Genomic DNA, 27,808 nt, shown 5'->3' on the forward strand with positions numbered 1-27,808 from the left:
ATTTGGAGAGTGGAGCAAATGTTCTGGGTAGCACCTCTGTAGTTAACCGCTGTAGTTACTTCCACCCTCCCCCACCCTGTTTCCGCAAACATCACAAACGTAGCAATTTATTTTTCCTAAAACGAAGATGTATCTGTGGGCAAGTGGGATTAAAAAGTACTCCAGGGGCCTACCACAAATGGCAGAGTATGAGAAGCCAAGGATAAGTTAGGTAGACAGCAAGAATCTGCACCGAACGTTTTAAAAGATACGAGAAATGTGCTTTTGTTTCCAGTTCTCATGTGAGCTAGCTGCTCAAATAGTAAGGCATATTAGCAGTCTGTACACTAAATTAAAAGCTGATAACATTCAGAATTTTCTTCTGCAGCCTGTTATTTACTATTTAGTAAAGTGGTGTTCGTTGCCATATGAAGACAGTACGTGGGAGCTGAAAGAAGATGTAGATCAAGCAAAAATAGAAGAATTTGAACAATTGCAAGCTTCCAGGCCTGACTCAAGGAGATTGGTAAAATTATACCTAATTTACTTGTCTGTCTTGGCAAATTGGATTTGATTTTCCCAACTTTAAACTTGTGTTAAACGTAAGGCTCATTGGCATTCACTGTAAAGGATCTCTGTGCCTTGTTATCTGGGAATAATGTTTTTTCAGGTAGGCATAGATAAATACTCTCATCTAATTTGTTACTTTAAAAGAAATAATTTATACTTAGGAAAAATATGAAGTGCTTTAACTTTCTGAGTTTCTAACGGAAAGATGAGCAACGCACTGAAACTAGCTATCGCAGAATCTAAACACCATTAAGGTGAGGAGAAAACAGAATAAAGAATAAACATCCTTTTACAGAGAACAGAGTTAGGTCTTGTACTTCAGCACTGAAGGAAATTGGCAAATGAGATCTGTCAAACGGATTCCATAATTACTTCCTGCTTTTATTTTTCTTCTTGTCATAAAGGGCTAACTGAAAGGAAGAAAAACACGTGTAATAAGGAAATGCGTTTTCTCTTTAAATTATCAATCTTCTGTCTCGCAGAGCAGGAGAAAAAAAAATTAGTTCTATTTTAAAGTCCTAAATGTCATTGTCAGAGTAAGACATGTGTCCTGTGTGGTATAATACAACACTTCTTCTAACTTACTTATTTTACATAACTGTTTTAATTTGTAAGCTTTGGTTTTTATTTTAATGGGTTTTCCATCTACAGATCACGACAGTAGTCACAATTAACACCTTCATATGATATGAAGTTCATTTCTCTAGTATTTATTTAAAATCCTGCTATTTTGGCATGTGGGAAAAAGGGCTTTTATACCTCTCTGTTACCGTGTTTGGCTTTGAGAGGAAGAAGATGATTAAAGCGCAGCTGTACAACTGACAGTCATCTTAGCATCAGCAGCAAGTATTTTTTGTTCCAAGCTTCAGCAACTACAAGAAAGTATTTGCTGACTGCAGCCGTGCGAGCAGGAGCATGGCTGCTCCTGGTGTGGGGGAGTGGACAGATGGTTGCTTTGGGTGAGGGGGGGAAGCCACAGCTGCTGGGGAGGGACAGCTACTGCTGCTGCTCAAGGACCTGGTGTCAGGTGATGCTGATGTTGGCAATGCAGAGATGTATAATTCAAATCTAAAATTCAGAGTTACCAGATAAGGCCATGTGAGTCTAGAGTGAATGCAGGCTTTTATAAATACTGAGAAATGTAGAGGGGGGACGGGAGGCTATGTATAGCTGACCAGAAAAGCTCTTACTAAAAATACTTCAATGTGCGAGTTTGTCCACATTGGGATGCAAAAGCTAACCATAAGAGATGTTTTCTGCTGGAATCCTATCTAGTATCAGCCAAAAACTTCATGATTTCTCTGTTAAGCTGCCTGTTAAGCTCATGTCCAGCCTGTTCAGTCTCCAGGCTCGGGAAGTGGGGGGTGGTGGGGTGGTGTGCGTGTTGTTTGTTTGGTTTGTTTTTTTGTGATAGGTAGCCTTTCAGCTTTCCTTTAGCTTGCTAGGGACATTAAGATGATATGCCTTGATACTGTTACAGTGTGTTTTGTCATGTCCTTTGTATCATGATCCTGCACTTGCTGATACTGTCTTTCATGTGATCCCTTGGTGAAATTGATTCAGGGAACTAAACCGCTCACAAGTCTTACTTCTTTGTAGTCTTGCCGCATGCTTCTTGAATTGGCTGTAAGATCAAGTGATCAGCAATGACCAGGTTCTGCAAGTGCTGAAGGGAAAGGGCAAGATCACAGTAATTCAGTGTAGATTACCCAAATGGCTTCAGGAGGATAGCATCAGCATCCAGATATACTTAAGACTCTGGGGATTTTAGTAGTCCCAGTACGTGGTTTAGTCTGGTTGTAGGACAGCTTTCCTAGAGCTTTCAAAGTGAAACTTCTTGTATTCTTGAACTTTCTTGTATAAATGAATTAGTGTTTAAAATTACCACTGCTAAACTATTTGTATTCTTAGTTTTACAAATCAGTTAATTGTTATTATTATAATACAGTCTTAAATTAATTTTAAAAATATATTTATATATACAAATAAATACAAAAATCAAGTTTCCACAGACTAGTAATTAGTAAGTAATGTTAACAGTGATACCTTCCCAGTTTTAAGGTTGAATATTTACATTCTAAATCTAAATTGTTACACTCGGGAAATAGTGGGTTAAAAGGTTTCAGAAAAACAAGACATGTACCAACTTGCACATGTATTAATTTTTCCCTCAAAGGACCGACCACCTCCAAACTCCTGGAAGAAGATAGAACAGTCCAGGGAATATAAAAATGGCAATCAGCTCAGGGACTATCAACTGGAAGGACTTAACTGGCTCCTGTTCAACTGGTACAATAGGTATATGCATGGAATGTTTCCTAATGAAAATTTTAAACCATATGGAGTGAATCACTGTTACTGGGAATGAATACTATTTAAACTAAATTTATCTTACCTTCTGTGCTTATAGCTAAAAGGGTGTAACTGTGGGAAAACCAAATTTCTCTGGGTATACAAGTAGTATGTTTTTATCCACAAGAATAACAAAAAACAAATCTTAAAAGGACAAAACTAACCTTACTGAAAATAAATATTCAATAGCTATGAGGAAATTAAAACAAAAAGCAATTTCCACTAAAGTGCAAGCTTTTAGAATTTTTGGAACAACTGGGAAACACCTTGCATCTTTGAAAATGATTTCTAGCATTAGTATGTATTTCAAATAAAGTTACCTCTCTTCAAAAACAAGGCTAGTAAATAATTGTGTTTTCTGCATTCTAAGCTGAAGTTAACTTACGTTCATCAGTGCTATGGCAAATTAACAGGAATCTGATGATCCTAAAGATATTTTTTCCAGAATGATCTATTTGCTGTATCTGAATTGGATTTCTATTCATGAATCTTCCTGCCTTCTTTATTTCCAAAATACCAGTTGCCTGTCCTTAATAGAGGTTACATCAGTGAGCATATGATTTTCACATACAATTTCACGATCTGCAAAAAATCCTGTTTGAATTCTCAGTCAAGTACTGTGTAGCTGTGTGAGCGTCTGTGCAAACAGAGCCAAAGGGCTGGAATGTATGGCGAAGGGTGAGCGCCCAGCGGTACTCCGTGTAGTGATTTGGTTATATGCGTCTGTTTCAGTTTTGGAAATGAGGGGAAACTGGTCAGCGGTGCTGTAATGCACTCCTTTTACATGAGTGTAGCTGGGGTACTTTGTGACTTCTAGGGAATCTTCATTAACTTCTAGCAGTTTTGTCAAGGTGAGCGTTACATGTAGGAAATCTGATGAATTCCTTTAATTAGGGCAGATGTAGCTCCAAAAGAATACTTCTGGAATATTTTCCTCATGGAACATGTAATTCTCAGGTTTAGCCAGTGCACCCGGTGATTGAAAGCTTGTGGTTTTGTGTACTGAGTACATTGTTTCACCATAACCAAGGAGCTTTTGCAAGCATCTTTTACAGTGCCTTAATTTTGACTGTTGTTTTCTGTGAGTGTATTTGAGGTTCATTTTTATAAATTGTGCGTTTGAGTAACAGCTTTAGCGTCTGTACTTTTTTGATGCTGATAAAGAACTGTATTTTACTTTCAGACGAAATTGCATTTTAGCGGATGAAATGGGTCTTGGCAAAACCATTCAGTCAATTACATTTCTCTATGAAATCCTCCTGGCTGGTATAAGAGGGCCTTTTCTGATCATAGCTCCGCTTTCCACTATAACAAACTGGGAAAGAGAATTTCGCACGTGGACTGACCTCAATGTTGTTGTGTATCATGGAAGTATGATCAGCCGGCAGATGATTCAGCAGTATGAAATGTACTTCAGGGACTCCCAGGTAGTGTAATGTCACTTGATTGTAATAACTTACCCGAAACCTGTTTCAGGTAGTAGTAATGAAAAGTATACTTTCCGTTATCTGTATGTATGTCTGAATGAAAATCATTTTACATCCTGTGATGTGCGTTTTTAGGCTTTGTACATATTAAGAGTCTTTAACATATGCTTACTGAGTAGATTTTATGAAAGTGGTTGCGGCAAGCTCTGTGTTGTTTCGGTATGCTGAGTAATTTTGTAGTTGAATAGCAGTGACGCTGATACTCATGCGGAGATTAAAGTGTACACAGATGGTTGCTGTTGGGTCCTGAATTTGAAGAGCAGTGAGAACAAAAGTACAGCCGATTAAGCTTTATGTTACCTTTATGTAGCTGTCGATTTCCTTCTCTTCGTGTAAACTAGCTTTGTCCATGTACAGTGCTTTTCTGTCTGAACACTTCACATTAAATTACTTGAAAAAACCTTGAGCGCTGCCTTTCTTTAAAATGAGTTTTTTGCCTTTTCTATATGCTCCGCAAAAACAAACTTTTCCTAAACTATCATGGTACTTCTTCAAAATCAGTAAGGCGAAAAACTTTTTTTTTAAATAGTGCTAAATATTAAAATGATATCTTGTTTCTCTAGTCAGTTACTGTATACTGCCTTAGTGAAGGCGTTACACGTTCTCTCTGTCAGACCAGCGGAGTAGAGTAAGCTGTACAAAAAGGGTTCACTTCATTCTCAGGTGATATTTTTACTACGTTACTGTACAAGTGCTAAATGTTCCCATCGTATGTTTGGATTGATTGACTGTAGGGTTTTTCCTGTCAGTCTTTCAGATTTTCCCAGAGTTAAAAATGTGATGCAATCTACATGTACCTTTTGAAATAGTTTTATTAGATAGTTATATCTGTAATTTAGAAGAGGTTAAAATTTCACTGTTGGCTAGACAGTATTGGGTTTGTGGCTATGGGTAGTTACTCACTAGTATTAGTTACGATGTTATAGAGATACAATAAATTGTTTTGTCATCCCAACACATTTGTAATGTAAAATCTGACGTCTGGCTCTGGATAAAATATCAGCAACAGTATCTTTTAATAGAGTAGATTCAAGGTAATGTAACAGATCTTTTTGTGTTGATGAATCTCTAGGGACGTATTGTTCGAGGTACCTACAGATTCCAAGCCATTATCACAACCTTTGAAATGATTCTTGGTGGGTGTCCAGAGTTAAATGCAATTGAATGGCGGTGCGTTATTATTGATGAAGCTCACAGACTGAAGAACAAAAATTGCAAACTCTTGGAAGGACTAAAATTAATGAACCTTGTGAGTAACTATATTTCACTTTGTGTTGGATTCTAGTTAAGTACCATATGATAATAAATTACAAATTTGTTTTACCTGCCAAAAAAGACCTCTCGAGCATTCTTTCTCAGGAGGTATCTATTCCTAATAGTCTCTTCAATTTTATGTATAGCTGGTATGTTGTTGATTAAATAAAACATGGCAAGTTCCAGCTACAAGTAGAATCTATTTTTGGTGATACTAGTCTATAGTTTGTTTTGATTGTGGTGATGATTTCATTTAAAATTTGATTTATTACACCAGAATAGTTTTTGTGCACTAATTAATCTTTAAAAATCTGGAAAGTTCTTTAAACAAATTATTTAACAATAAAAGCAAGCAAGTAGCAGAATTTAAAACAGAATTATTGTCTAGTCCCATAGTTAAGCTTTCATTTGATAGAGTGCAAGCTTTTAAAAAGTGGATACTACCGTGGATATTGATGCTTCTGGTGCATTAATACAAAATGCACCATGACTAGTTTTGCATTGTTTATTTGATTTCTTTATTATTTTGATACACTTGTTGCTACGTGTTCTCTGAAATTGTCTTACTTGCTTTCTGATGCATGGCTACTGTATATTTTCCACACTATAGAGAGGATGTGTGAATTCACACGTGTGGATATTACAGTCATTGTTGAAGTGTTCAGTCACTTCCTCATTACAGATACAGGAAGACCAGAATTTAAAGACAAGCTAGCAGAAGATACTTACTGTTGTTCTTTTATAAGTCTGTTCATCCATATTACATGTGTGCTTAGTGACACACAGAACTGGTACTTTCAGGTTATGATGCTCAGACCTAACACAGATTTTTGCGGATGTGTGCACATAGGTCATGTGAGTTTTGTTTCCTTTTACAGGAGCATAAAGTGCTGTTAACAGGTACCCCGCTGCAGAACACAGTAGAAGAATTATTTAGCCTCCTTCATTTTCTTGAACCGTTGCGTTTTCCTGCTGAATCTACGTTCATGCAAGAATTTGGAGACCTTAAAACAGAGGAACAGGTATTGCATGCTAAGTTCCCTTTTAGCTTCAGTGTGTAAGAGTAACTTCCTTGAAGGAAAACTGTTAATCAATCCCCCCACCCTCCTCTTCACACCCCACATAGCCCCTGTGAGTTCTTTAGTCATGCAGTTTCTCTAAACTGTACAGGCAGTAGAAATCTTTTAAATATGATACTTTATGTTAAAGAATAATTTTAACCTTTTGGGGGTTGGCTTTGTAAATTTGGCAGGTAAACAGTGAGAATAATAAAAATTGGCATTTACTGGCTTTGTAAACACAAGTCTTAGTAAAAAAGCTCCTTTTTTGTTGTTGTTTTGGAGTACGTGAAAAAATTCTTCAGTAATTTGGAGTTAAAAATAAGGCTGTATCCCATCTGGAAAACACTTTATGTAATTATAGGAAAAAAATGATGAGTGATCCAGCGTTCAAAAACTTTTAAATAAACTACACTATTAATTTTTCATGTTGCAACAAACTGTTGTGTTTCATTTAGGTTCAGAAACTACAAGCTATCCTGAAACCCATGATGCTCAGACGATTAAAGGAAGATGTAGAAAAAAAGCTGGCTCCTAAGGAGGAAACTATAATTGAAGTAGAACTAACTAATATTCAGAAGAAATATTATCGAGCAATTTTGGAGAAAAATTTTGCTTTCTTATCCAAAGGAGCAGGGCAAGCAAATGTACCCAATCTGGTTAACACTATGATGGAACTCAGGAAGTGTTGTAATCACCCTTATCTCATCAAAGGTAAATAACTTATAAAGACTGATTCTTGTATTACTTTGTAACTACTTCTGTACTTTTATTTAAAATATGTAACTTTTCATCAGACTTTCCAGGGATCAGATTAGGTGGAAGCATTTTTTGGATAGATGTAAGGCAGAGTTGTGAGGCAGTTGCATATTTGCGGCCTGAAGCATGAAATCGTTGTTTTGTAGGATTTCACAGGATGTTCAGAAGCAATTACCTCATGGAAACGTTAGATCTCTTTAAAAGCAGTATGAAAAACTTCTAGAGCTAACTTTTTAAATTAATGCTTTTTGCAAGTGATATGGTCTGTGTCATTCTTCGTTGCTTTTCTCACTTAGCTATAACTAACTTTAGATGTTTTTTCCTGCTTGCAAGAAAATACCCTTTAAGCTCGTAAAGTTTTTGCGATGATTTCAGTTGTAGTGGGACTTTCAGAAAAGGCTTTCAAAACACTGTTTTTAAGACTGTACAACCCATTTAAAGTAACAGACACAAAAGGACTCAAGAGTTTTTTAGTTGTTTTTGTTAAACAACACTTGAGAATAAGTATTTTTGGGGTTTCAATTCTGGGGGTGGGGGCGGGGGTTCTGCTCATTCTAGGTGTTTTTTTCTGTGGTGTTCTGCTAAAAAACTTGTTTTCAGAGATCATAGAAAGAAGTGTTCTTGCTAGACTTTAAATCCATCCAGCATTCAGTTCTGTCTCCAGCAGTGGTTAATGGGGGATATTTAGTGTCTAGGCACTGGTTTTAGTAACTTAGTCTTGTATGTGTCTGGAGGTGTTTCGTAGATAGACCTATAGGTACAGAAATACATTCTTTGCCAGGTGCTGAAGAGAAGATCCTTGGAGAGTTTAAAGAAACTTACAGCCCAAGTGCACCTGACTTCCATCTGCAAGCAATGATCCAGTCTGCTGGTAAATTGGTTCTTATTGATAAACTTCTTCCAAAAATGAAAGCAGGAGGCCACAAGGTCCTTATCTTCTCTCAAATGGTGCGCTGCCTTGATATTTTGGAGGATTATCTTATACATAAAAGGTAAGATACTGCATATTCTGCCTCCGATAGTACATGGTTCTCAGTAGACGTATCTTTGAATGTTAGTGCAGGATTAATGATTACAACATACCAAAGAGAGGATTTACTTTTTTTTTTTTTGCTAATCACTGTGTGACTTGCTGTGTTGTGTGATGGCTTATCATTTATTCACCAACAAATGAAAAACTTCAGAGAGCAACTAAAGAGAGGTGGTTGAGTAAACCACATGCCTTGAGTTTGATGCTTCTTCTATTGCATTCTTGTATGTATGTACTTTTTATACTTGCCTGTCAGAAACCAAGTAACTTCAATCTTGCATTGCTGATCAAAACTCTGGGAAGCATAGAACATGTTCTTTATTTACATCTGTTCAACTCGGAGCAGACAGGGGTAATGCAGCTCCTTAATCTGAGCAGAATATAAATACAAAGTGGTAAACGACTGGAGGTTTGTTTTTTGGTAATGTAAAAATAAAAATGTGCTTCCTATCTTTCCTGAATTATTACTGCTTTGAATTTTGCAGCAGAACTGAACTGCCAGCCATAAAGCAGCTCCTTAGATTGGCTCTTGCTGTCACACGTAATATTACCCTTTGATTATACTGTTGACTCCACGGAAACGGAGAGCTTATTTAAGCACGTGAATAAATACTGTGTGTAAAGCCGTAGCCCATAAAATCTAACCTTAAACTTGGTTACAATCAGTAGTTTTTCAACCTGAAAAACTATAAAAAAAGCATGGTTCCGGTGGTTTTAGTAGTTGATTTATTGGAATGTACATACTGTATATCTAGCAGTGAACTACATAGCAATACGGAGTTAACATGTAAAAACAATAGTAAAAATGTCAAGCCTTCCTGCAATAGATAATGAAATGTATATTGAAAATTGTTAGTAGAGCATAATACCTCTTTCTGTGATAATTTTATATGACTTCCGTGTTTCGATGTGCTTTGTTTCGCAAAGCTATCAATTTGAATCAAGAGCTCAACAGTTTATATGTTTTGTTTTAATAGACTAATTTTAACTTTGTAGTAGGACTTGATAATCCAGTATGGAATGTACTCCTTATTCTATAATGTTGTACGACACGTAGACCACTGCATCATATCTACAGGTAGAATTTTCTGAAATCTATAGAAGCTGAAATTTGGTCTATGCTACTGTTTGATTAGAAATGTTAGAGTGCACATGTGATTGGACTTAATACTTAGGAGAATTCATGGCTGTAGGAGATGGCTGCCTGCCAAAATGCCTGTGGTCCTGTGGATTGTCTGCTGTGACATTTTATTGCTGATTAGAAGAAAAACTGTTGTGAGGCTTTTTGGCTAGTAGGTACACGTTCAGCATCTTACTCCATTTACAATGTACAAAAGTATCTGTTCCCTTTTTAAGCATTTCACTTGAAGTCAGAAGTTTCATAGGCGTCTTTGTAGTTATCAAAGGTAACCGAAATGACAGTTTTACTTCAGGCTTTTAAATTTGCTGGTTTCAGTTAAGGAAGCCCTGTATTCATTGATGCCTCGATAGACTGTTAGAGGTGCTGTCATGTCATTTTTGTTCCATTTCTCTTAATCTTGACAGAATCAATATGCAGTTTGTCCAGTGACAGCTCACTAAGTACTGCTTTCTGCTGGTTACTTGATTACCCCTGAACACATTCAGACAATTTGGTATATAACACAGAAGTACACTGCCCTGTTTCTGTGACCTTTAGGCAGCGATCCAAGCGCGATGGCATGTGACTTTAAGGTTATGGCATGTCTTAATGCAACTAAGTGTCAGGGTCATACGTGTTTCCTGATACGTTTAATCAGGTGCTTGCTTTAGTGGACCAAGTTCAGAAGCACTTGTCTTAAAATGCTGGTGTTGGGACTTCTTGATGTGTATTAATGCTACAGATGTGCAAGTTCTGTCATGATTCCTCGTTATGTTATCCACTGATAATCAAAGCTAGCTTGTATCACTTTTATTCACTGTAAAGAATAAACATGCAAGCAGAGCTGTTCTAATCCCCCTTTAAATTACAAAAAAAAAAAAAAAAGAAAAAAAGAATTATTTATGTGTGTTTATCTGTGACAATTTCCAGATACTTATATGAACGAATTGATGGGCGAGTACGAGGGAATCTCAGACAAGCTGCAATAGACCGGTTCAGCAAACCAGATTCCGATCGCTTTGTCTTCCTTCTGTGCACCAGAGCTGGTGGTTTGGGCATTAATTTGACTGCAGCAGATACATGCATAATTTTTGATTCTGACTGGAATCCTCAAAATGATCTGCAGGTAAGTTCCTTTGAGCTTAATAGTGGGGCCCAAGAAGGCAAACCTGGTTGATATAAATTTGGTCACTTTGAATATTGTCTGTGTTCTGAACATGCATGGTTTTAAAATGTTCAGGTTTTCTTAAGGCAGATATGTAATGGTTTTTGATGAATACCTTCTACTTGGATAGGAGAGGTCATCTGGGTTTGGTTGGGTTCTAACTTTCTCTTTCACATTTGTTACATTATAAAAGCACAACACAGGAAAACTAAGTGAGTTGATAAAACCCTGAAGATTTTGAATGCGCTATGAAAGTAGGGGTTAGATTTTGCATATAGTGACTAACAGTTTATCGAAATAGAGCTGTTTAGCTAATACGTAAGATTATAGAAAAGGATTAATATGTATTAAGAAACGGTGATTTAATCAAATGTAGGAATTTGTCCTAGTCACAACTACTTCACCATTTGTGTCTGGAGAGCAGATAACTTACAAGCTAGCATGTGTTTGTATTGAGTGTTGCTGCAAGAGAAATACCGTTCAGTAGCGTTCAGCACAGGTCATTCATCTGTACGTGACTTACTATACTGTTTTTAGAAAACTGTTCGCAATGTGGAATGCCTGATAGCTTCTGTTGACTTAAATATGACTTGACTTCCTTTTGAATTCATATGGTGGTTTTTCAGATTGCGCTACCGCAGAAATACTTTCTTGAAAGAATAGTATCTCTCTCCTAGATAAGTCGAAGTTCTTATTGCTATTCTCCCTTTCTCCAAAAGGCTCAAGCCCGTTGTCACAGGATTGGTCAGAACAAGGCAGTGAAGGTTTACAGGCTGATAACGCGAAACTCCTACGAGAGAGAGATGTTTGACAGAGCAAGTCTGAAACTGGGACTGGATAAGGCTGTCTTACAGAGTATGAGTGGAAGAGAAAACAGTGTCGGTGGCGTATGTAGACTTATTTCTTGAAATATCTTTCCTTTTCCTCTTGTAATTGTGTGGGAACTATTTTAAATTACAGAAGCTGCCATTTTTCTGTTGTTTGCATCTCTTATGTTTTACTTGTGGACTAACAATATAGTTGACATAATTTTAAATGTAGTCAGTTGCTCTGATAAATCTTTCACTTGTTTCTTGCCTGTTTAAGGTCCAAGGTAGTTAACGTCAAAGTTAAAACAATGAGTAAAGTTTACCTTTGTTTCCTTGTATCTTCTCATATTAATATCATGTGTTACTCTAATATAAGGTGAGATTTACGTCTGTTATTAACAGGTAAATTTTTTAAGCTATGTTCATCATAGTGTTGAGAACAGCCAAAAAAAAAAAAAAAAAACCACACAACACCCATACTTGTAAAAATGTTTACTGTAACTATGTAACAAATTACTTTGACAGTCAACTAGACTTTTCTCTTAGCTTTTAATAATCTAGATTTTAAGCTTATTAATTATAAAGCACAGGTTGCAGAAACATTGGAAAGGGAAAGAGAAACAGAAAAGACTTTGGCGGATTTATTTTCTTATATGTCTGAAACCTATTTTATTGGCTCAGATCCAGCAACTCTCAAAAAAAGAAATAGAAGACTTGCTTCGAAGAGGTGCATATGGTGCCATTATGGATGAAGAAGATGAAGGCTCTAAATTCTGTGAGGAAGACATTGACCAAATTTTGCAGCGTCGTACTAAAACTATCACAATTGAATCCGAAGGAAGGGGCTCCACATTTGCCAAGGTGCAGAAGCAGCAAGTTGTTCTTTGGCAGTATAGAGCTGTGAATGTAATTGAATGTTGTAAAGCTTATGCATTTTTGGTTTTGTTTTTTTTTTTTAAAGTTATGTTTACTTTTGTTTAATGTGTATGTATGTTAAGTACATTTTGAGGTCCTTACATCTGTTTATATTAACATGCACATAGCAAAATCAGATCTGCATGTACAGATTGTGTAAAAGCCAGATGCAAAGAGCATGCTTGAGGAAAGGTGAGTGATAGGTGTGTGCTGCTTTAGAAAAGGCCATACAATGGACTGCATTAACCAAGAACATTAAAACAGCTTTGTTTGTAGACCCTTTATATTCAGATATATTAGAGGTAGGGGAAGATTTATGTAAGACGGATTAAAAACTGTCAGGCTTACTCTGAAAATGCCTACGCATAGGTTATAGTTTGAACTTTGAGCTTTTTGGTAAGAGTTTGAAAAGCAAAATAAGAAAGTTCCTAAAATAGCAGGGGGTGGAGTGTATGTGTGTGTGTATATATACATACATGGAGAGGTGCTGAGATTAGTGTAAGGTCTTAGGAGTAATAGTGTAGAATAATATTAGACCGATGTGCTCTTAAGTTTTGGAGGGTAAGAGATAAACAGTAATATCATAGCAGCCAAAAAGCTGTGCTGGAAAATTGGGTGAACAGAACAAAAACATTTGGACTCCTTAATTTCCAAAGTATGTGCAAATATGAATCTGAACAAATAGCAATTCAGATAAATTAAAAAATTGATTCGTAATTATTTTTTTAAACATCAAGCAGTATAACTGAGCTTGGAACATGGGTACTTTACGAATGCAGTTGTGACAATTAAAAAAAGGTAAAGAAAAAGGAAAATCTTAATATAAATGTATATTACTATATTTTAAATAATATTCATAAATATTACTTCATTATACATTAATTTAGGCCCTCATCTTGCTGATTGTGGTTTAAATAAGAAATAGACTTTTAAAGGTCATCATCACTGTTTTTTTATCGGAGGAGTAAGAAGTTTTTGTACGCACTTACACTATTCCCAAAAGCAGTGTATCAGGGTTTTTTAAATGCCGTCTGAAATTAAGCTTATTCCATGCTCTCAAGCTTTGATTGTTGGTAGTTTACACACTCCTTTGAAATTTCCCTCAAGCGAGTGCTTTTGCATGAGATGAAATCCCCAAATGCTGATAAGCCGCTTCAAAAGATTCTATTTTCTCCTATTCAAGTAATTTAGATTCAGACTTAGAAGCCAAAGAATCTTGCTGCTTAGTGTTCTTCTCTCCTGATAGGGCATAAAAGTTCATTAGATTTTTTTGATATATTATGGATCTGATCTTAAAAAAATGAAGTGGGAGGAGAACTTTTGAGTTGCTTTGCACTGTAACTTCTAAAGTCTTAACAGCTGCTGGGGAGATTTTTGATTAAATAAGGTTATGCAGGCTTCACAGCACTGAGACATTCAAACTCTAGAAGCTTTTGATATATGATGATGGTAATATTTTGTTTTATTTATTACAGGCTAGTTTTGTTGCATCTGGAAACAGGACTGATATTTCACTAGATGATCCCAACTTCTGGCAGAAATGGGCCAAAAAAGCAGAAATAGATATAGATGCTCTCAGTGGTAGAGTAAGTACTTCTCTTTTTTTAATGCATGTTTTTTCAAGTATGTGCTTGCCGTTTAATTCTGAAATGGCAGGTCTAGGATTTCTGGTGCTTTTTTGGATGAATATTTCAACAAATCAGGCTTTTTGTGCTGGTTAGTTTGTGCATGAGTAATCAGCCTGCTGTTAGCTTTAGTACTCCTTAGCTCCCTGCTGTCCCAAAAGAGTTTGGGGGTCTTTGATATTTGTCGAAGACCTGGAAACGGTTGAAAGTGTGTAATTGTTCTGATTGCCCTGTTTCTCTGTCTGTAAATCCTGGGCTGGAAGCTGCAATATAGCTGACTAAGAATGGTATCAATTTTATAATGCTGGAAGTTGTCCCCTGTGCTTGAAGACATTCATGGCGTTCATTTCTAAAAAGGTTTTAGTGCTCCTTTTTTACTCAGAGAGACTGCAGCATAGTCTATGTAAATACTCAGCTCAGATGAGGTATTCGATACCATTTGTAACTACTGTACTAGCGTCATGGTATGAAACCCATTTTTTGTTGCCTTAAATACCATGTTTTACTTCCTTTATGGATGTTTACGGTGATGTCTTTACAAAAACCTATTAATGACATTAGACAGAAATTGTGGTTTCTGTGCTGAAGCAGTCTAATTTAAGAAAAAATTATCAACTGTTTCTCTGATTTGTTTGAAATTTTGCAGAACAGCCTGGTTATTGATACTCCAAGAATTAGGAAACAAACACGGCCCTTTAGTGCTACAAAAGATGAGCTGGCCGAGTTGTCTGAAGTGGAGAGCGAGGGTGACGATAAACCAAAACTCCGCAGACCTTGTGACCGCTCCAATGGATATGGAAGAACCGAGTGCTTTCGGGTGGAAAAAAACTTACTGGTCTATGGGTATTGTATACATCCTTCTTGATTCTAGGAAGTTTGTTGCAAAACACTTACTTTTTTATGTATTAAATTATATTTATGGAATAACTTTTAGCTATATTGGCAATAACATGGTGTGTGTATATAGAATTTTATTAGAAGATGAATGTACATGAATTTATCGTGCACCCTGTATAAATTTTTCTAACAACTTGCAATTGAAGAAACACTTGAGAGGGGAGAGGTGAAAACCTTTCTTTAAGGGAGACTGGCATTTAACAAGGGTATTACAGTAGTCTCTCAAAATCGTTACCCTAAGTGCTGCAGGCAGTCTCAAAACTTTAAATAAACATGTGATATAAAGGCTTGGTAGGTGACTTGATGTTCATAATTGCAAAACGTCTTGCGCTTCGATGAGGTGCAAACAGGAACTGAAAAATCTAAGCAGTTATTTTAAGCATACTTAAATCAGGTATGTTGGTTTGGAAGTAAAAATCTTAGGATTTCTCTGCCCACCTTATAAGATAAATGACTGTGTGCTTATCAGTATGAGTTCCTGTCAGTTTGGTGTCTTAGAAGCTTGAACAATCATGCGGGGTTTGGTTTTTGTGTGGGATTTTTTTTTTTTTCTTACAACAGGCAGGTTTTGTTTAAAACTCTCATTTTAAATAGGTGGAATTCTGTTGCAAATGTTACTTTCATGTTCCTACTCCTTAACATAAGCTGAAGGAAAAAATTGGAATTCTAAATATTTTACAGAGAAGTTCCCTTGTATAACAGAAACCGACAGGCTACCCAAGTGTTTCACTTCTAAGTGCTGATTTGTGTTTCGCTTTGGACTAGGTGGGGCCGATGGAGAGAAATTTTATCACACGGTCGCTTCAAGAGACAATTGAACGAACAGGATGTGGAGATAATTTGCCGAGCTCTATTAGCTTATTGTCTTGTTCACTACAGAGGGGATGAGAAAATAAAAAGTTTTATATGGGATCTTATTACCCCAACAGAGGATGGGCAGACACGAGAGTTACAGAATCACCTTGGTAAGGCGTTACATGTTTCTGCAGTTAAATAGATCTATAAACATACACATGTGGTACTGGGGTGAAAACAGCTAAAAATTCTCTCTGAATGAGTCTTACTCTAAAATAAATGGAACTTATTTCAGATAGCAATTCAGTTGATGGGAAAAGAAACATTTTTTTCTGCTTTTCTTTGTATTGGATGGCTTACCCAAATGCATTGGTATACTCTGTGTAAGCTTTCTTTTCATTTCAGTTTGTAAGAACCTATTGTGTTCCGTAGTAGGTGACAACACACACTACTTTATTTCCCCCCCATCTCCTGCTTTGTCCTTAGCTGGTAAAATGTACTCTAGAGGTGCTCTAAGAGACAAAAGAGAAAAAAACCTCAGATCCAGCGGCTGTGGTGCTAGCATTTTTTTTCTGCACTGCAGGTCACAACACTGGTATAGGCTATAGGAACTATAAGTATCATGGAAATCTATACCTCCCTATTGCTGTTACTGTAATATATTTTAAATTATATAGGCTTATCAGCCCCTGTGCCCAGAGGAAGAAAAGGAAAAAAAGTGAAGACCCAGGCTAGCACTTTTGATATACACAAAGCGGAATGGCTTCGAAAGTACAACCCGGAACATCTGTTACAAGATGAAGGATACAAAAAGCACATAAAACACCATTGCAACAAGTAAGCGGTAGCTGAAGTGTGAATGTCTTTCAATGTTTGTGTAAAGATACTTCTTTCTTCTGATTCCTTGTTGTCTTAGACTTACAAATACTGTCGCCCCATGAAGGAACAAGTTTTAATGGTGTTAGCTTGTTTAGAATAAATAGATTGCAGGGTATTAGGAGGTGGACGAGGTGGACAGAGTATTTCACACTTAAAATAATTCTGTTGTTATTTTGAAAGCAACAGTGTTTGTGTCTGAACAGAGAAAGAGTGAGAGATGTTACTAACATGTTTGGGGAGCCTTGTAGCAGCCAGCTCTTTAATAACTTCGCAAAGGAACTGAAAGCACTAAAGTAGTTGCCCCTCTGTCTTAACATGCTGTTTACCTGGCGCACTTTCTAGGCTTCTGAGAATCTGAGCTGCTAGTTTGTTGAAAGCTCACTGGTAGCCATGAATGAGCTTGGTTTCCATGAAATATTTTTCAATAGCAAAACTTGTTATATTCTCTTTGAAAACTTGATACAGCTATAGTCAAGAATTGAGATAAAGCATGGAGAAGCCATTGGGGTCATGCACCAAATGCTAAGTGGGAAGGAATGGAAAGAGGAAAGTGTTCATTGTCAGCCCGCTCGATTCATTCTAAGGGAAGCTTCCAAGTAGGAAATGGGGAGTAGCAGTTTGTTCTTAGCAGTGTTTTATGAAGCTAGGGAGGAGTGTTCTGCTGGCCTTGGTCTGTGTCTTGGATTTGAAAAAATTTTTGCAATGAAACAATTTGTAAAAGTGATTGCAGTAAAAAGGTGACCTGAACTGGAGGTTCTCCTCTTATAACTGAAGGAAATATGTTTTGGGAAAATGATGTGAAAGCTTTGTGATACTACAAAAGACAAACCCACATGCAACTATTGAAAACTTTGAGTGCTAATACTTGTATTTCTTTTTTTTCTTTTTGTTTAGAGTCTTGCTTCGAGTAAGAATGCTGTATTACTTAAAACAAGAAGTCATTGGTAATGAATTCCAAAAGGTGTTTGACGGAATTGATGCCAGGTGAACTATAGAGAGGTTTTTTACCTTGTATATTTTAAATGTAAACTGTTAAATGAAAGTTCAGAAATCTTCCTAGACCTAAAAAAAGAGATATTAAAACCAGTTATTTTTATAATTATGCTGTGAGAAAAATGTTTTTGTGTACTTTCTGCTAGGCACTTTGGATTGACTTGACATGAGGAAGTCCTGATTCCTGTTTATGAGTCTAGCTATATAAAGTAACAACTATTTAAATCAAGTAGTCTGAAAAAGCAAGTGAAAGATAGAATTATATACTTTGCGTTCCAGTTGGCAGGTTTTCCCTGCCTCTTTGTGCACAGGTTTGGTTAATGTGCTGCATATTCCATTTTTTAAATTACTTTTTTTTTATAATGGTGGTATTGCCATTTGGAAATTCACTGCTGCAGGAGCTTCTGATGGATAGAAAGTTTTAATTTGATTCAGAAAGTGTTATAAACATTTGTGGAAGAGCAGTGCATCTAGTGCTGTTAAACACAAAAGCAGGTAATCTTTGGTTTGCTAAGTTTTGCAATCACAAACCGCTAGCAGTTGGCAGTTTACTGAGAGGGGAAGAATGTTCTATGCTAGTACTGCTTTCGTATTCTTTCCCTGTTGCTGGTCTCTGTCAAATGCAAAATACCAAGCTGTCTGGGTGTTTTGTATTGCTGCTTTTGTATATGTGTACTTGGAAGAGAGAAGTTTACAAAACCCACATAAAGTACAACTGTACAAAAAGAAAACAAAAATTTATTTCTTCCTCTGAATATTATTGATGTTGGTGTGCTGTTGGTGATTTTCCTTAGTGAAATTGATGTTTGGGTCCCTGAGCCAGATCATTCTGAAGTTCCTGCTGAGTGGTGGGATGCAGATGCAGATAAATCCCTTCTAATTGGAGTTTTTAAACATGGTGAGTAATATGGATGACTGCATATGTATGTTCCCCACCCCTCAATATAAAAACCCTACACTCGATTTTTTTTTTATAGCTTACTCTGAAAGTTGAGTTTATGCCACTTCTTTTTTTTTTTTCCTTTATAGGTTATGAAAAATACAACACTATCAGAGCAGACCCAGCGCTGTGCTTCTTGGAGAGGGTTGGCAAGCCAGATGAAAAAGCAGTTGCTGCTGAACAGAGAGCAAATGATTACATGGATGGGTATGAGCACTTAAAAGTGGGCACGAATGTTTCTTAGCCTTAAAGTAAACAAGACTGAATTTGTATGTTGTCCTTTATTGTCTTCTCAACTAGTTTTTCTACTAGTTTGATGTCATTGTGAAGAATACTACTTTGATTTTACTCCCACAGAGTGGAAGAGAGTTAGGAACAGTGTAACAGAACCGTTGAAGTTTTGGATTTCACAGTTAAAGGAAAAAGGCAGCAGCTTGTTAACAAGAACTTTCACCTTTTGCTGTATCAGAAATATTACTTAGGCACTGAAGTGCAAAAGCCTTCAGAGGCGGAGTACTACAGACCTATTTAACTTTATTTCAGGTCGGTCAGCTTAGTGTATTAGTCTCGCGTACCTAAGCAGTGGTGACCCCAGCAGATCGATTTGAATATCACTGATAACTGCTGAAAGGGAGAACAGCTTTTATTCATTGCTTCATCAGTGAGGTTAGCAGCTGTGTCATAAAGAGCATCTTTTAATGAGAGAATGAATTGGGGTGGGGGGAGGGGGGGGCAGTATTCAAACCAAAGCTGCCATGAAATATTTCCCTCATTTCAAATAGAAAATGAAATACAATATATCTATCTAAATTTAAATGAGTTTTGGTTGATTGAAATGAATGTAAGGACTTTAAAATATTACTAAGATGGGTTCTTTTGTGTTGAAATTTTAACAGGGATGTAGAAGATCCAGAATATAAACCAGCACCAGCAATGTTTAAAGATGACATAGAGGTATAGTAGGCAACTGTTAATAGCTCCTTTTAACACACCTAGGATGTAATACTTCCACCTTTTTGTTACGCAAATTACTTCATTTTTCTATGTTTCTCTAAACTGATAGAACTTATTCCATGTGTTTCTGCAGTTGTGTGAGTAAGGGGGAATGGGAAGGAATTTTTGTCTAAATCTGTTGTGTGCCTTGTTAGCCATTGGTCTAAAATATATGTTACTTTGTTCCTTTGTCATACTTATAAATTGCCTGCAAGATGCAGGCTTAACCTAAATCTTGCGGAGCGGGCTACTTTTTAAATTTTGCTTCACTTTCATTTCTCTACAGGATGATGTTTCATCGCCAGGTGATCTAGTAATAGCAGATGGAGGTAAATACAGAAAACTTTAAATCCAAGCTAATTCATTCTATTTCGAGTTGTTCCAATTCTCCTGACTCAGCTAAAATGTATATAGATTGCGTAGTGTAGAACCGTAGGGCACCAGCAATGGTTAATTTCTTTCTTTGCCCTGTAACTTTGTTTTAATACAGATGGACAAATGATGGAAGGTGACAAAATCTATTGGCCCACTCAGTCTGCCTTAACAACACGTCTTCGCCGCCTAATAACAGCGTATCAACGAACAAGTAAAAATAGGCAGGCCCAGCAGATCCAGCCAGCGTTCCCAATACAGACTAGTATGATGCAGCCTCCGTATGAAGAAGCTGCTCTGAATCCAAAGATGGCTGCTAAGATTGAAAGACAGCAAAGGTACGTGCAGCATGCAAATAGACATTTTTGATCAATGTCCTTATATAAAAAATACTGAAGAAATAATAATGGCTAGCTGCATGAAATAGTGAGGAAAGTGACAGCATTTCCATTTTTTTTTACTTGTTGATCAAGATGGACGAGAAGAGAAGAAGCTGACTTTTACAGAGTTGTGTCCACATTTGGAGTGGTGTTTGATCCTGAAAGGGGACGGTTTGATTGGACCAAATTCAGGGCAATGGCTCGACTACATAAGAAAACTGATGAGAGCTTAGAGAAGTACTTGTATGCGTTTATGTCAATGTGCCGGAGAGTCTGTCGTCTCCCCTCAAAAGAAGGTGGGTGTAAATGGTTTTACTTCTAGTTTTATCTGTAATTTCTGTTGCCAGTGCTTGTCTTGAGAAAGTATTTTTTTTCATGTGTTCCAAAAAACAATAAGGGGGGTGCGGGGGGCGGACAGACATGACACAAGGAAATAAGGAAACATCCTAAGTGTAAAATTGAAAGTTTGTAATGGGGAGACATGCATTAACTGATTAAAGCCATTTATTTCTAGTATTGATTTGCAGTGAGGGTTTTTTGTTGGGGTTTTTTTGCCAGATTCTTATCTCTGTTTTGTTTTTAATACAGAACTTGTAGACCCAAACATTTTTATCCAGCCGATTACAGAGGAGCGTGCTTCTCGGACTTTGTACCGCATTGAGCTCCTAAGGAAAGTGAGAGAACAGGCTCTTAGACACCCACAGTTGTTTGAACGTCTAAAACTGTGCCAGCCGAACCCAGACTTACCTGTTTGGTGGGAGTGTGGGACGCATGACAGGGATTTACTTATTGGAGCTGCTAAGCATGGAGTTAGCAGGACAGATTATCATATTCTTCGTGATCCTGAACTCTCATTTATGTCTGCGCAGAGGAACTATAATCAAAACAAAGTGGCACTCTCAAGGACTTCTACTCCACTCTTGCATCAGTACCAGATGGCATTATCTGCTTCTCCTCTTACACCTCAGTCAAGATTGTCAGATGCTAAAGTGAATGTTTTTGAGGACATGAAAACTAAAAATGAAAATCTGAAAGAGGACCCTCAGTCTTCTGAAGAGGAATCTATGTCTACAGAGGAGACACAGACAATAATGAAATCTGAACCTCTGAGTCCAAAAAATGGCACACCAATACAAAATGCAGACCACAAACCTAACGTGAAGACTGACACAGACAGGCGCATGGTGGCAGCAAGGACAGAGCCTCTAACTCCAAACCCAGCTTCCAAAAAACAGAGAGTCAGCAAAAGGGGATCTGACTCTAGCTCGGACTCAGACTCTGACTCAGATAGATCATCCTGTTCTTCCAGGTCATCTTCTTCATCCTCTTCATCTTCCTCATCTTGTTCACACTCTCGGTCAGGCTCTAGCTCTTCATCATCTTCATCTTGTTCTTCAGCATCTTCCTCCTCCTCCTCCTCATCATCATCATCGTCATCGTCGTCGTCATCATCGTCTGAAGAGAGTGATAGCGATGAAGAGGAGGCACAAAAACGTGGTATGTGTGTAGTCTTGTTTCTGTAGTGTAACTTTTAAACTGAAAAAGTTCATTCTTAATGGAAAAATGTCTTTAAAAAGGGTATTAAATCCAGCATAAGTAATTAAACACATTTGCTTGATTCTTCAAGTGAGTTGGAAGAATTTCAGGGATACAGCATTTTGTTTCCTTCACATCAGTGCCTTGGATGAGGTACTTAAAATTTGTTGACCAGTTCCGTGAGCAAGCCTACTGTGCGTGTGGTTAATACGTTGTTTATTGATACTATGAAACGTCCCCTACTCTTGCCCCATTGAAACTCAAAATGCGAAAAGATTTCTTTACTGTGTGAAAACAAATGGTAGTAAGAAAAGGAGGAGGATGAAGTTAGGCAGTGGGGTTACAGCACAAGTGAAAAACTTATTTTTTTCCCAGTACCTCAGGGGAAGAGGCACTGTGTTGATCAGATATACTCTCTTGTCTGTGGAAATGGCAAATAGAAACCATAGGGTTTAATATGCTGGGAAATGATTACTGGGCAAATAAAAACACCACTTAAACAAAATGATTAAGATGCTGCTGCCTGTAGCAGTGGAAGGACATTTTCAGAGGGAAACAGCTGTATGCAAACATTAAAACAGTGAGAGAAAAGGAATGCTGATATGGCGTAAATATTTAGATCTAAACAGTGGCTATTATAACATGTGCTACAAGTCCAAATATTAGGCTTTATTTCTGCCAGCTGAGTCTGATCAGGCAAGTATTAGTGCCATGCTCAGATTGCAAAATCTCATAAATCACTCAGTCTTTCTTTTTGTGGCTGTTTTACTGAGTTGGTGTTGAAGAGATGGGTAAATGCCGCAAAACACTTAGCCTTTTCTGTATATTAATTTTAAGCCCAGGTTTTATTTCATATGTTGTACAGTTAATGTGAACCTTTGGCATATTTTTCCCATTTGAATAGTCTTTTAAAGGGAGAGTTAAATTATATCAGATGACTTGATAAACACCGATTGTTAAGGACAAATTGGAGTTCTGTACGATTGTCCCTCATACTCGCTGTGCTGGTGTAGTGTTTACCTTTTCGGGCAGCACCTTTTTGGTTTTATGGTTTTGGTGTTGACTTTTTTGTTCGGGTTTTTTTTTTTGGGGGGGTGGGGAGTGGGGTGGTTTTGTTTGTTTGTTCTGGGGTTTGGTGGTTTTCTGTTGGTTTTTCTTTAGTTTCAGACTATTTCCCCATGTCATAATAAAGTTTACATTGTTGTCTGGATGGAAGCAAAAGTAAAAAACAATGAGAAGTGTAAGACAGTCAGAGGAGACATTGGAAAGTAGGAGAAAGTCCTCTGTGATTAAAATTTCGAAAAATTATCTCATGCAGACATGTGTTCAAGATGTGGAATATCCAGCATTCCATCCAGTAAATTAAATGGGGTGGGTTTTTTGTAGTAGTATCCCAATAGATTTGCCATGTTCTGGAGATGGGCACCTTTAATTTCAGTTTACTTCTAGATTTTAGTGCATGTTGGCTCACAAAGGAAATAAGTGAATAAGGACTGTCTTACCAGATTACTCTGAAGCATGTCTGTTTGGAAATAGCTAAATGACATGTTAAGCTCTTGAAATAGTGAAGGGAATACATGTGGAATTTACATGTCTAGAGAAGGATCAGCGGTCATCCTGAAAAGCCTGTCGGATGAATTCTTCAGTGTAACTTTGTGTTTGGGCTTCCTCTGAACATTGTTCTGTGTATTTCATTCACCTGAACCTCTTACAGTGAGTGTTTTAACTTTTGTTTGTGACATCAAATGATTTTAGTGGTTTTATTTAGCAGAAGGAACCCCACATATAAAAGCATATGATGAAGAGAGTGTAGCCTCTCTGAGTACAACACAAGATGAGACGCAGGACAGTTTCCAGATGAACAATGGGACTCCAAATTCCAGTTATCTCCTGCAAGGTGGATACATGTTGGCTGCGTCCTACTGGCCAAAGGCAAGTTTATATCACTACTATGAAAACAAAAGTTGTAGGGGAAGGTGGGCTGTGACTTTAGTACTCGATTAAAAATGTTAAACCTATACCACTGAGTTGTGGGGAAATCTTGGGGAAAGAAGTTTCGTTTATGGTAAATTATAGTAGAATGATGACAGCATTTTATACATCAGTGGTATGTAAAAGGGAGGATGGTCATATAGGAGATGAAAGGAAGCGTATTTAAGATGAAGATGTGACAATTTATCAGGTATTTGGATGTTCTTAAGTCCATGAGAAAGAATTGTTTACAGTACTACAAAAGAATGTAAAAAATTAAATAGAGCAAGAAATAAGTTAGCTAAATACTACAAAATTTTTTGCAATAGTAGTAGGACTCCTTCAGGTACGTTGCAGAATCCTGAGTCATGTGAATGTGTAGGCTGGCCAAAGCACTGGTGTAATACAACTTTTATGTTAAAACTCAACTATATGACTCCGTATGGGAACTAGTGAAATTCTAAAGCATACTTTGAAAAGATAGTAACACTGAGTGACTGGAAATTCATCTTGCTTGAAATACCATTTTGAAGATCTTTAGTCATATCTGAATGTCTATGGCTGACATAGCATGGAAGACCGTGGAGCAGTCTCTCACACTTCCAGCTAACTAGCTTAACTAACAAGATGAAGCAAAAATTGTAAATTGCTGGGATGTCTGTTCACTACATAAACTGTAACTGTGATATCTTTTTGGATAGTTTTCTTTCCTGACATATAAGGAGAATGAGACTGACTGCAGCATTTTCTGGGTCTGACAAATGTACTTGCTTTTATAGTCAGTGTTACGCTTATTGTAGTGTATGACTTTTGTTTTTTTAAGAGCAGGAAAACCCACATGCTGTTAATTTTTGTGACAGATTTCTTAAATGCTTGGGTTTTTGCAATAGTTCTAAAGCAATTTTAGCATCTTTTTAGCGTATTTAGTGTCTTGCTAGGCATATGCTATATAAAGCAATGAACACTGGTATTTTAATAAAAGAATAATTTCATAATCTTCTGGGGAACAGGCATGAGTTGCAAATCGGCTTGCAAATTTAAGTCACATCACAAGCTTGTAGTGAAGAAAATTTTCAAGGTCAAGCAGTTGAGGAAAGTCTGAAAAAGAAGGCAGTGCAGGAGACAAAATGGGTGATGAAGCAGGGAAAACAGATGTAGGATCTGATCCTCAGGAGCTTTTGGTTATTTTTACCTTTGCTCCTGGAAGGTGCGTTTAAATCTAAATACCACTTTTCATAGTTTTTGAATTTTCATTTTGAGAAGGGGAGCCTAACTTTGATGTCACAGGTGCTTGGCAGATTGTGACAGATTACATTCAGAGTGTGCAAAATTGGACTTTTTTAAATACAGGGAAGAGTCTTGAACTTGACCAAAAAAAAATATTTGCTTAGAGAACAGGTAATTTTAGCACTCTGAAATTACCAGAAAATGTTTCTGGGGTCTGCTTGTACTTAGTTGAATTTATTGGGGCTTGAGATCTGTGTGTCATGCAGGTGTGTGAAGTCAAATCTGTGTTTGGTGTCTAAAGAATGCGAATGAGGAAAAATACGGCTTCAAAAGCTAAAACAAGATATGAATAACAGTCTGTAGATTTAGTTTTCTCATTTACGTTTGTCAGATACGTTATGGTGCTTCTCACAGGTTCAGAACCTGCTACCAGTGAGTCAAAGTCAGACCCTCAGATATTACTTTGGTAGTTAACATGTATCTTTCCTTTAAAAATCAGTGAGATAGTGTGTTTCAAGTGGTTGTGGGCCCCAGACCCTGTATAGATGAGAGAGATTGCATATTTGTTTACAGGTGGTGAAATTAATTACAGAGGTGGCTTTCACAAACTCTAAAAGGAAGTGGTACAAATCTAGGAACTTAGAAATCTTTTCAGTCCAAGTCCAGTGATGAAAAATGCTGTTTTTTCTTTTTCAAATTAGAACATAATGTTTAAATGTAATGTGTACAGTGTTGGTAAGCATTATTCTTACAGAGATACTTTCTGTTTTTTAGGATCGAGTTATGATTAATCGGCTTGACAGTATTTGTCAAACAGTGTTGAAAGGTAAATGGCCTTCAGCAAGAAGGAGCTATGACAGCAATACGGTGGCATCTTTCTACACAACCAAACTTCTGGATAGCCCCGGTGCAGCTGCAGATTACAGCGAGCCCGCTGCACCGACACCCCCTCTTGCAGGTGTTAAAGAAGAATATGATCAGTCACTGCAGATGTCAAAGGTGAAGAAGCATGTACGAGAAAAGGAGTTTACAGTGAAAATCAATGACGTATGTTTATTTTTATTGCCCTAGGACCTGATTGCGATTGCGGTGTGCGGCATGCTTTACCTGCAAGTGGCTGCCTGCTCTCACTCTCACTTCCTTCACACACTTGTTTGTGGGTATTTGGGTCTGCTGCTTCTGGGCATTGAGTGTTTGGGGTTTGGGTTTGTTTTTGGGGGGTTGGTTTTTTGTTTGTTTTCAGATTTACGTAAGCCACTGGAAGGAATCATTGTTATTTCTCTCTCTGAATTGAAATTTTGCCATTGTGGAGCTTCCTCAGACAGCCTGTTTCATGCTGTTTCTAAGAAATCTGGTTAGTAAAAAAGGGTATTTCTGGTGGTTGGCACTTCTTTAAATGTTTTCGGCCTGTTGTATCCAGCAAGCACTTTCTTATTTCATGGCCTTCTAAAGAGTTACAGTAGTAAGTGCAGGCTGGAGGCTTCCAACATTTTTCTTATCTGTAGTTTGAAACCTGTAGCATGTAAAAATACATCAAAATTTCCACTTGTATTTGGGTTTGACATTTCTTTAGGACTGGATTAGGGAGGTAGACACCTGTTCAGTGTCTGGATTTTTCAGTTAGGATAGTAGATAATCAAAGTTTACATTCATAGAAGCAATTCTATGGAACTTCTGTTCAGATTTTGTTTTTTATAGGAAGGAGAAGCAAGACTTTTTTTTTAAGGTCTAATACAAGGTTTTCATTCTTCCTCAACTTTTCTGGAGTAACTGTTTGTATGTGAGAATCCTGATGATGAAGTACTTATTTCTGCTTCAGAAGAGACTCTTCTAACCCTGGCATTTATTTAACAGGAAGGTGGTTTGAAATTGACTTTTCAGAAGCAGGGACTGTCTCAGAAAAGGCCATTTGAAAGTGAGGAAGGTGCACTCGGACAGCAGCAATACCTGGCTCGGCTACGTGAACTCCAGAATGCTTCAGAAACCAGCCTTGTCAACTTCCCAAAATCACTTCCCAAATCAGGTACGTAAAATATCTGGGGGCCTAAGGGTTGGTATGAAATCTTATCTTCTGGGTTCTTCTGTTGACCTCTGTGGATATGTGGATAGGCAGTGGAAAGAGATGTCTGCAGTGTTGTTTGCTCTAAACTGCAGTCTGGGGGAATTCTCTCCCGGTGTGTTAGCAAACTGGGCACCGGTTGAGGCATGAGCTTGGACCACATGAATACTCTCTGACAGTGTCCGTTATTGTAATGTTATTAGAATGATGCTGTTACACATTATGAACATCTTCACAAGAAGGTGTTCCTAATTGTAAAGTGCATCACTGTACCCTGACAGTAATCAGTTTAACTCGGAACTTAGTGTGGCTAGTTAATAAGTAAAGATGAAGAGTTCTGGATTATGCCTGTGTCAATTTGCACTCTTCGTATTCTTTCCTGCATTTCACGCAAAGAAACAGCGGAGGATCTAGAACCAATTTTTGGCTGGCAGCCAAAAATGCGTAGCTTATTTTCACAAAAAGTAAGTGTACACTGACAAATAAAAAGGAGCCTAAAGCAAGGAGTTAAAATTCCTATTAAAACATTTGAAATAATTAGAATTGGGTGCTTGATTCAGGCCAGCTACTGATTAAATGGCTGCAGTTCACTGAGACTGCATATGTAAGTGGAGGAGACAATTTCCTTTAAAAAAAAAAAATA

The 27,808-nt window shown here is 37.3% G+C and overlaps 1 protein-coding gene across 11 annotated transcripts in view; it reads left to right on the forward strand.

The window, feature by feature from the left end:
* CHD9 (chromodomain helicase DNA binding protein 9) overlaps positions 1-27,808 on the forward strand; it is a 122,807-nt gene that overhangs the window by 85,879 nt on the left and 9,120 nt on the right. For 10 of the 11 annotated variants that reach the window (XM_080411240.1, XM_080411241.1, XM_080411243.1 and 7 more), the window contains 25 exons: positions 368-505; positions 2,726-2,847; positions 4,085-4,328; positions 5,461-5,637; positions 6,521-6,664; positions 7,159-7,414; positions 8,241-8,451; positions 10,540-10,735; positions 11,494-11,661; positions 12,265-12,444; positions 13,974-14,084; positions 14,770-14,966; positions 15,786-15,985; positions 16,493-16,652; positions 17,589-17,678; positions 18,482-18,585; positions 18,717-18,834; positions 19,524-19,581; positions 19,907-19,949; positions 20,111-20,330; positions 20,466-20,668; positions 20,961-21,869; positions 23,677-23,840; positions 25,881-26,153; positions 26,961-27,129. In XM_080411240.1, the coding sequence (XP_080267366.1) occupies positions 368-505; positions 2,726-2,847; positions 4,085-4,328; positions 5,461-5,637; positions 6,521-6,664; positions 7,159-7,414; positions 8,241-8,451; positions 10,540-10,735; positions 11,494-11,661; positions 12,265-12,444; positions 13,974-14,084; positions 14,770-14,966; positions 15,786-15,985; positions 16,493-16,652; positions 17,589-17,678; positions 18,482-18,585; positions 18,717-18,834; positions 19,524-19,581; positions 19,907-19,949; positions 20,111-20,330; positions 20,466-20,668; positions 20,961-21,869; positions 23,677-23,840; positions 25,881-26,153; positions 26,961-27,129 (4,855 nt within the window). The remainder of the gene's footprint in view (positions 1-367; positions 506-2,725; positions 2,848-4,084; positions 4,329-5,460; positions 5,638-6,520; positions 6,665-7,158; positions 7,415-8,240; positions 8,452-10,539; positions 10,736-11,493; positions 11,662-12,264; positions 12,445-13,973; positions 14,085-14,769; positions 14,967-15,785; positions 15,986-16,492; positions 16,653-17,588; positions 17,679-18,481; positions 18,586-18,716; positions 18,835-19,523; positions 19,582-19,906; positions 19,950-20,110; positions 20,331-20,465; positions 20,669-20,960; positions 21,870-23,676; positions 23,841-25,880; positions 26,154-26,960; positions 27,130-27,808) is intronic. The other variant, XM_080411245.1, reaches the window with a different exon arrangement.

The sequence above is a fragment of the Falco punctatus genome (assembly GCF_963210335.1).
Source record: "Falco punctatus genome assembly, chromosome: 14".
NCBI classification, from domain to species: domain Eukaryota; kingdom Metazoa; phylum Chordata; class Aves; order Falconiformes; family Falconidae; genus Falco; species Falco punctatus.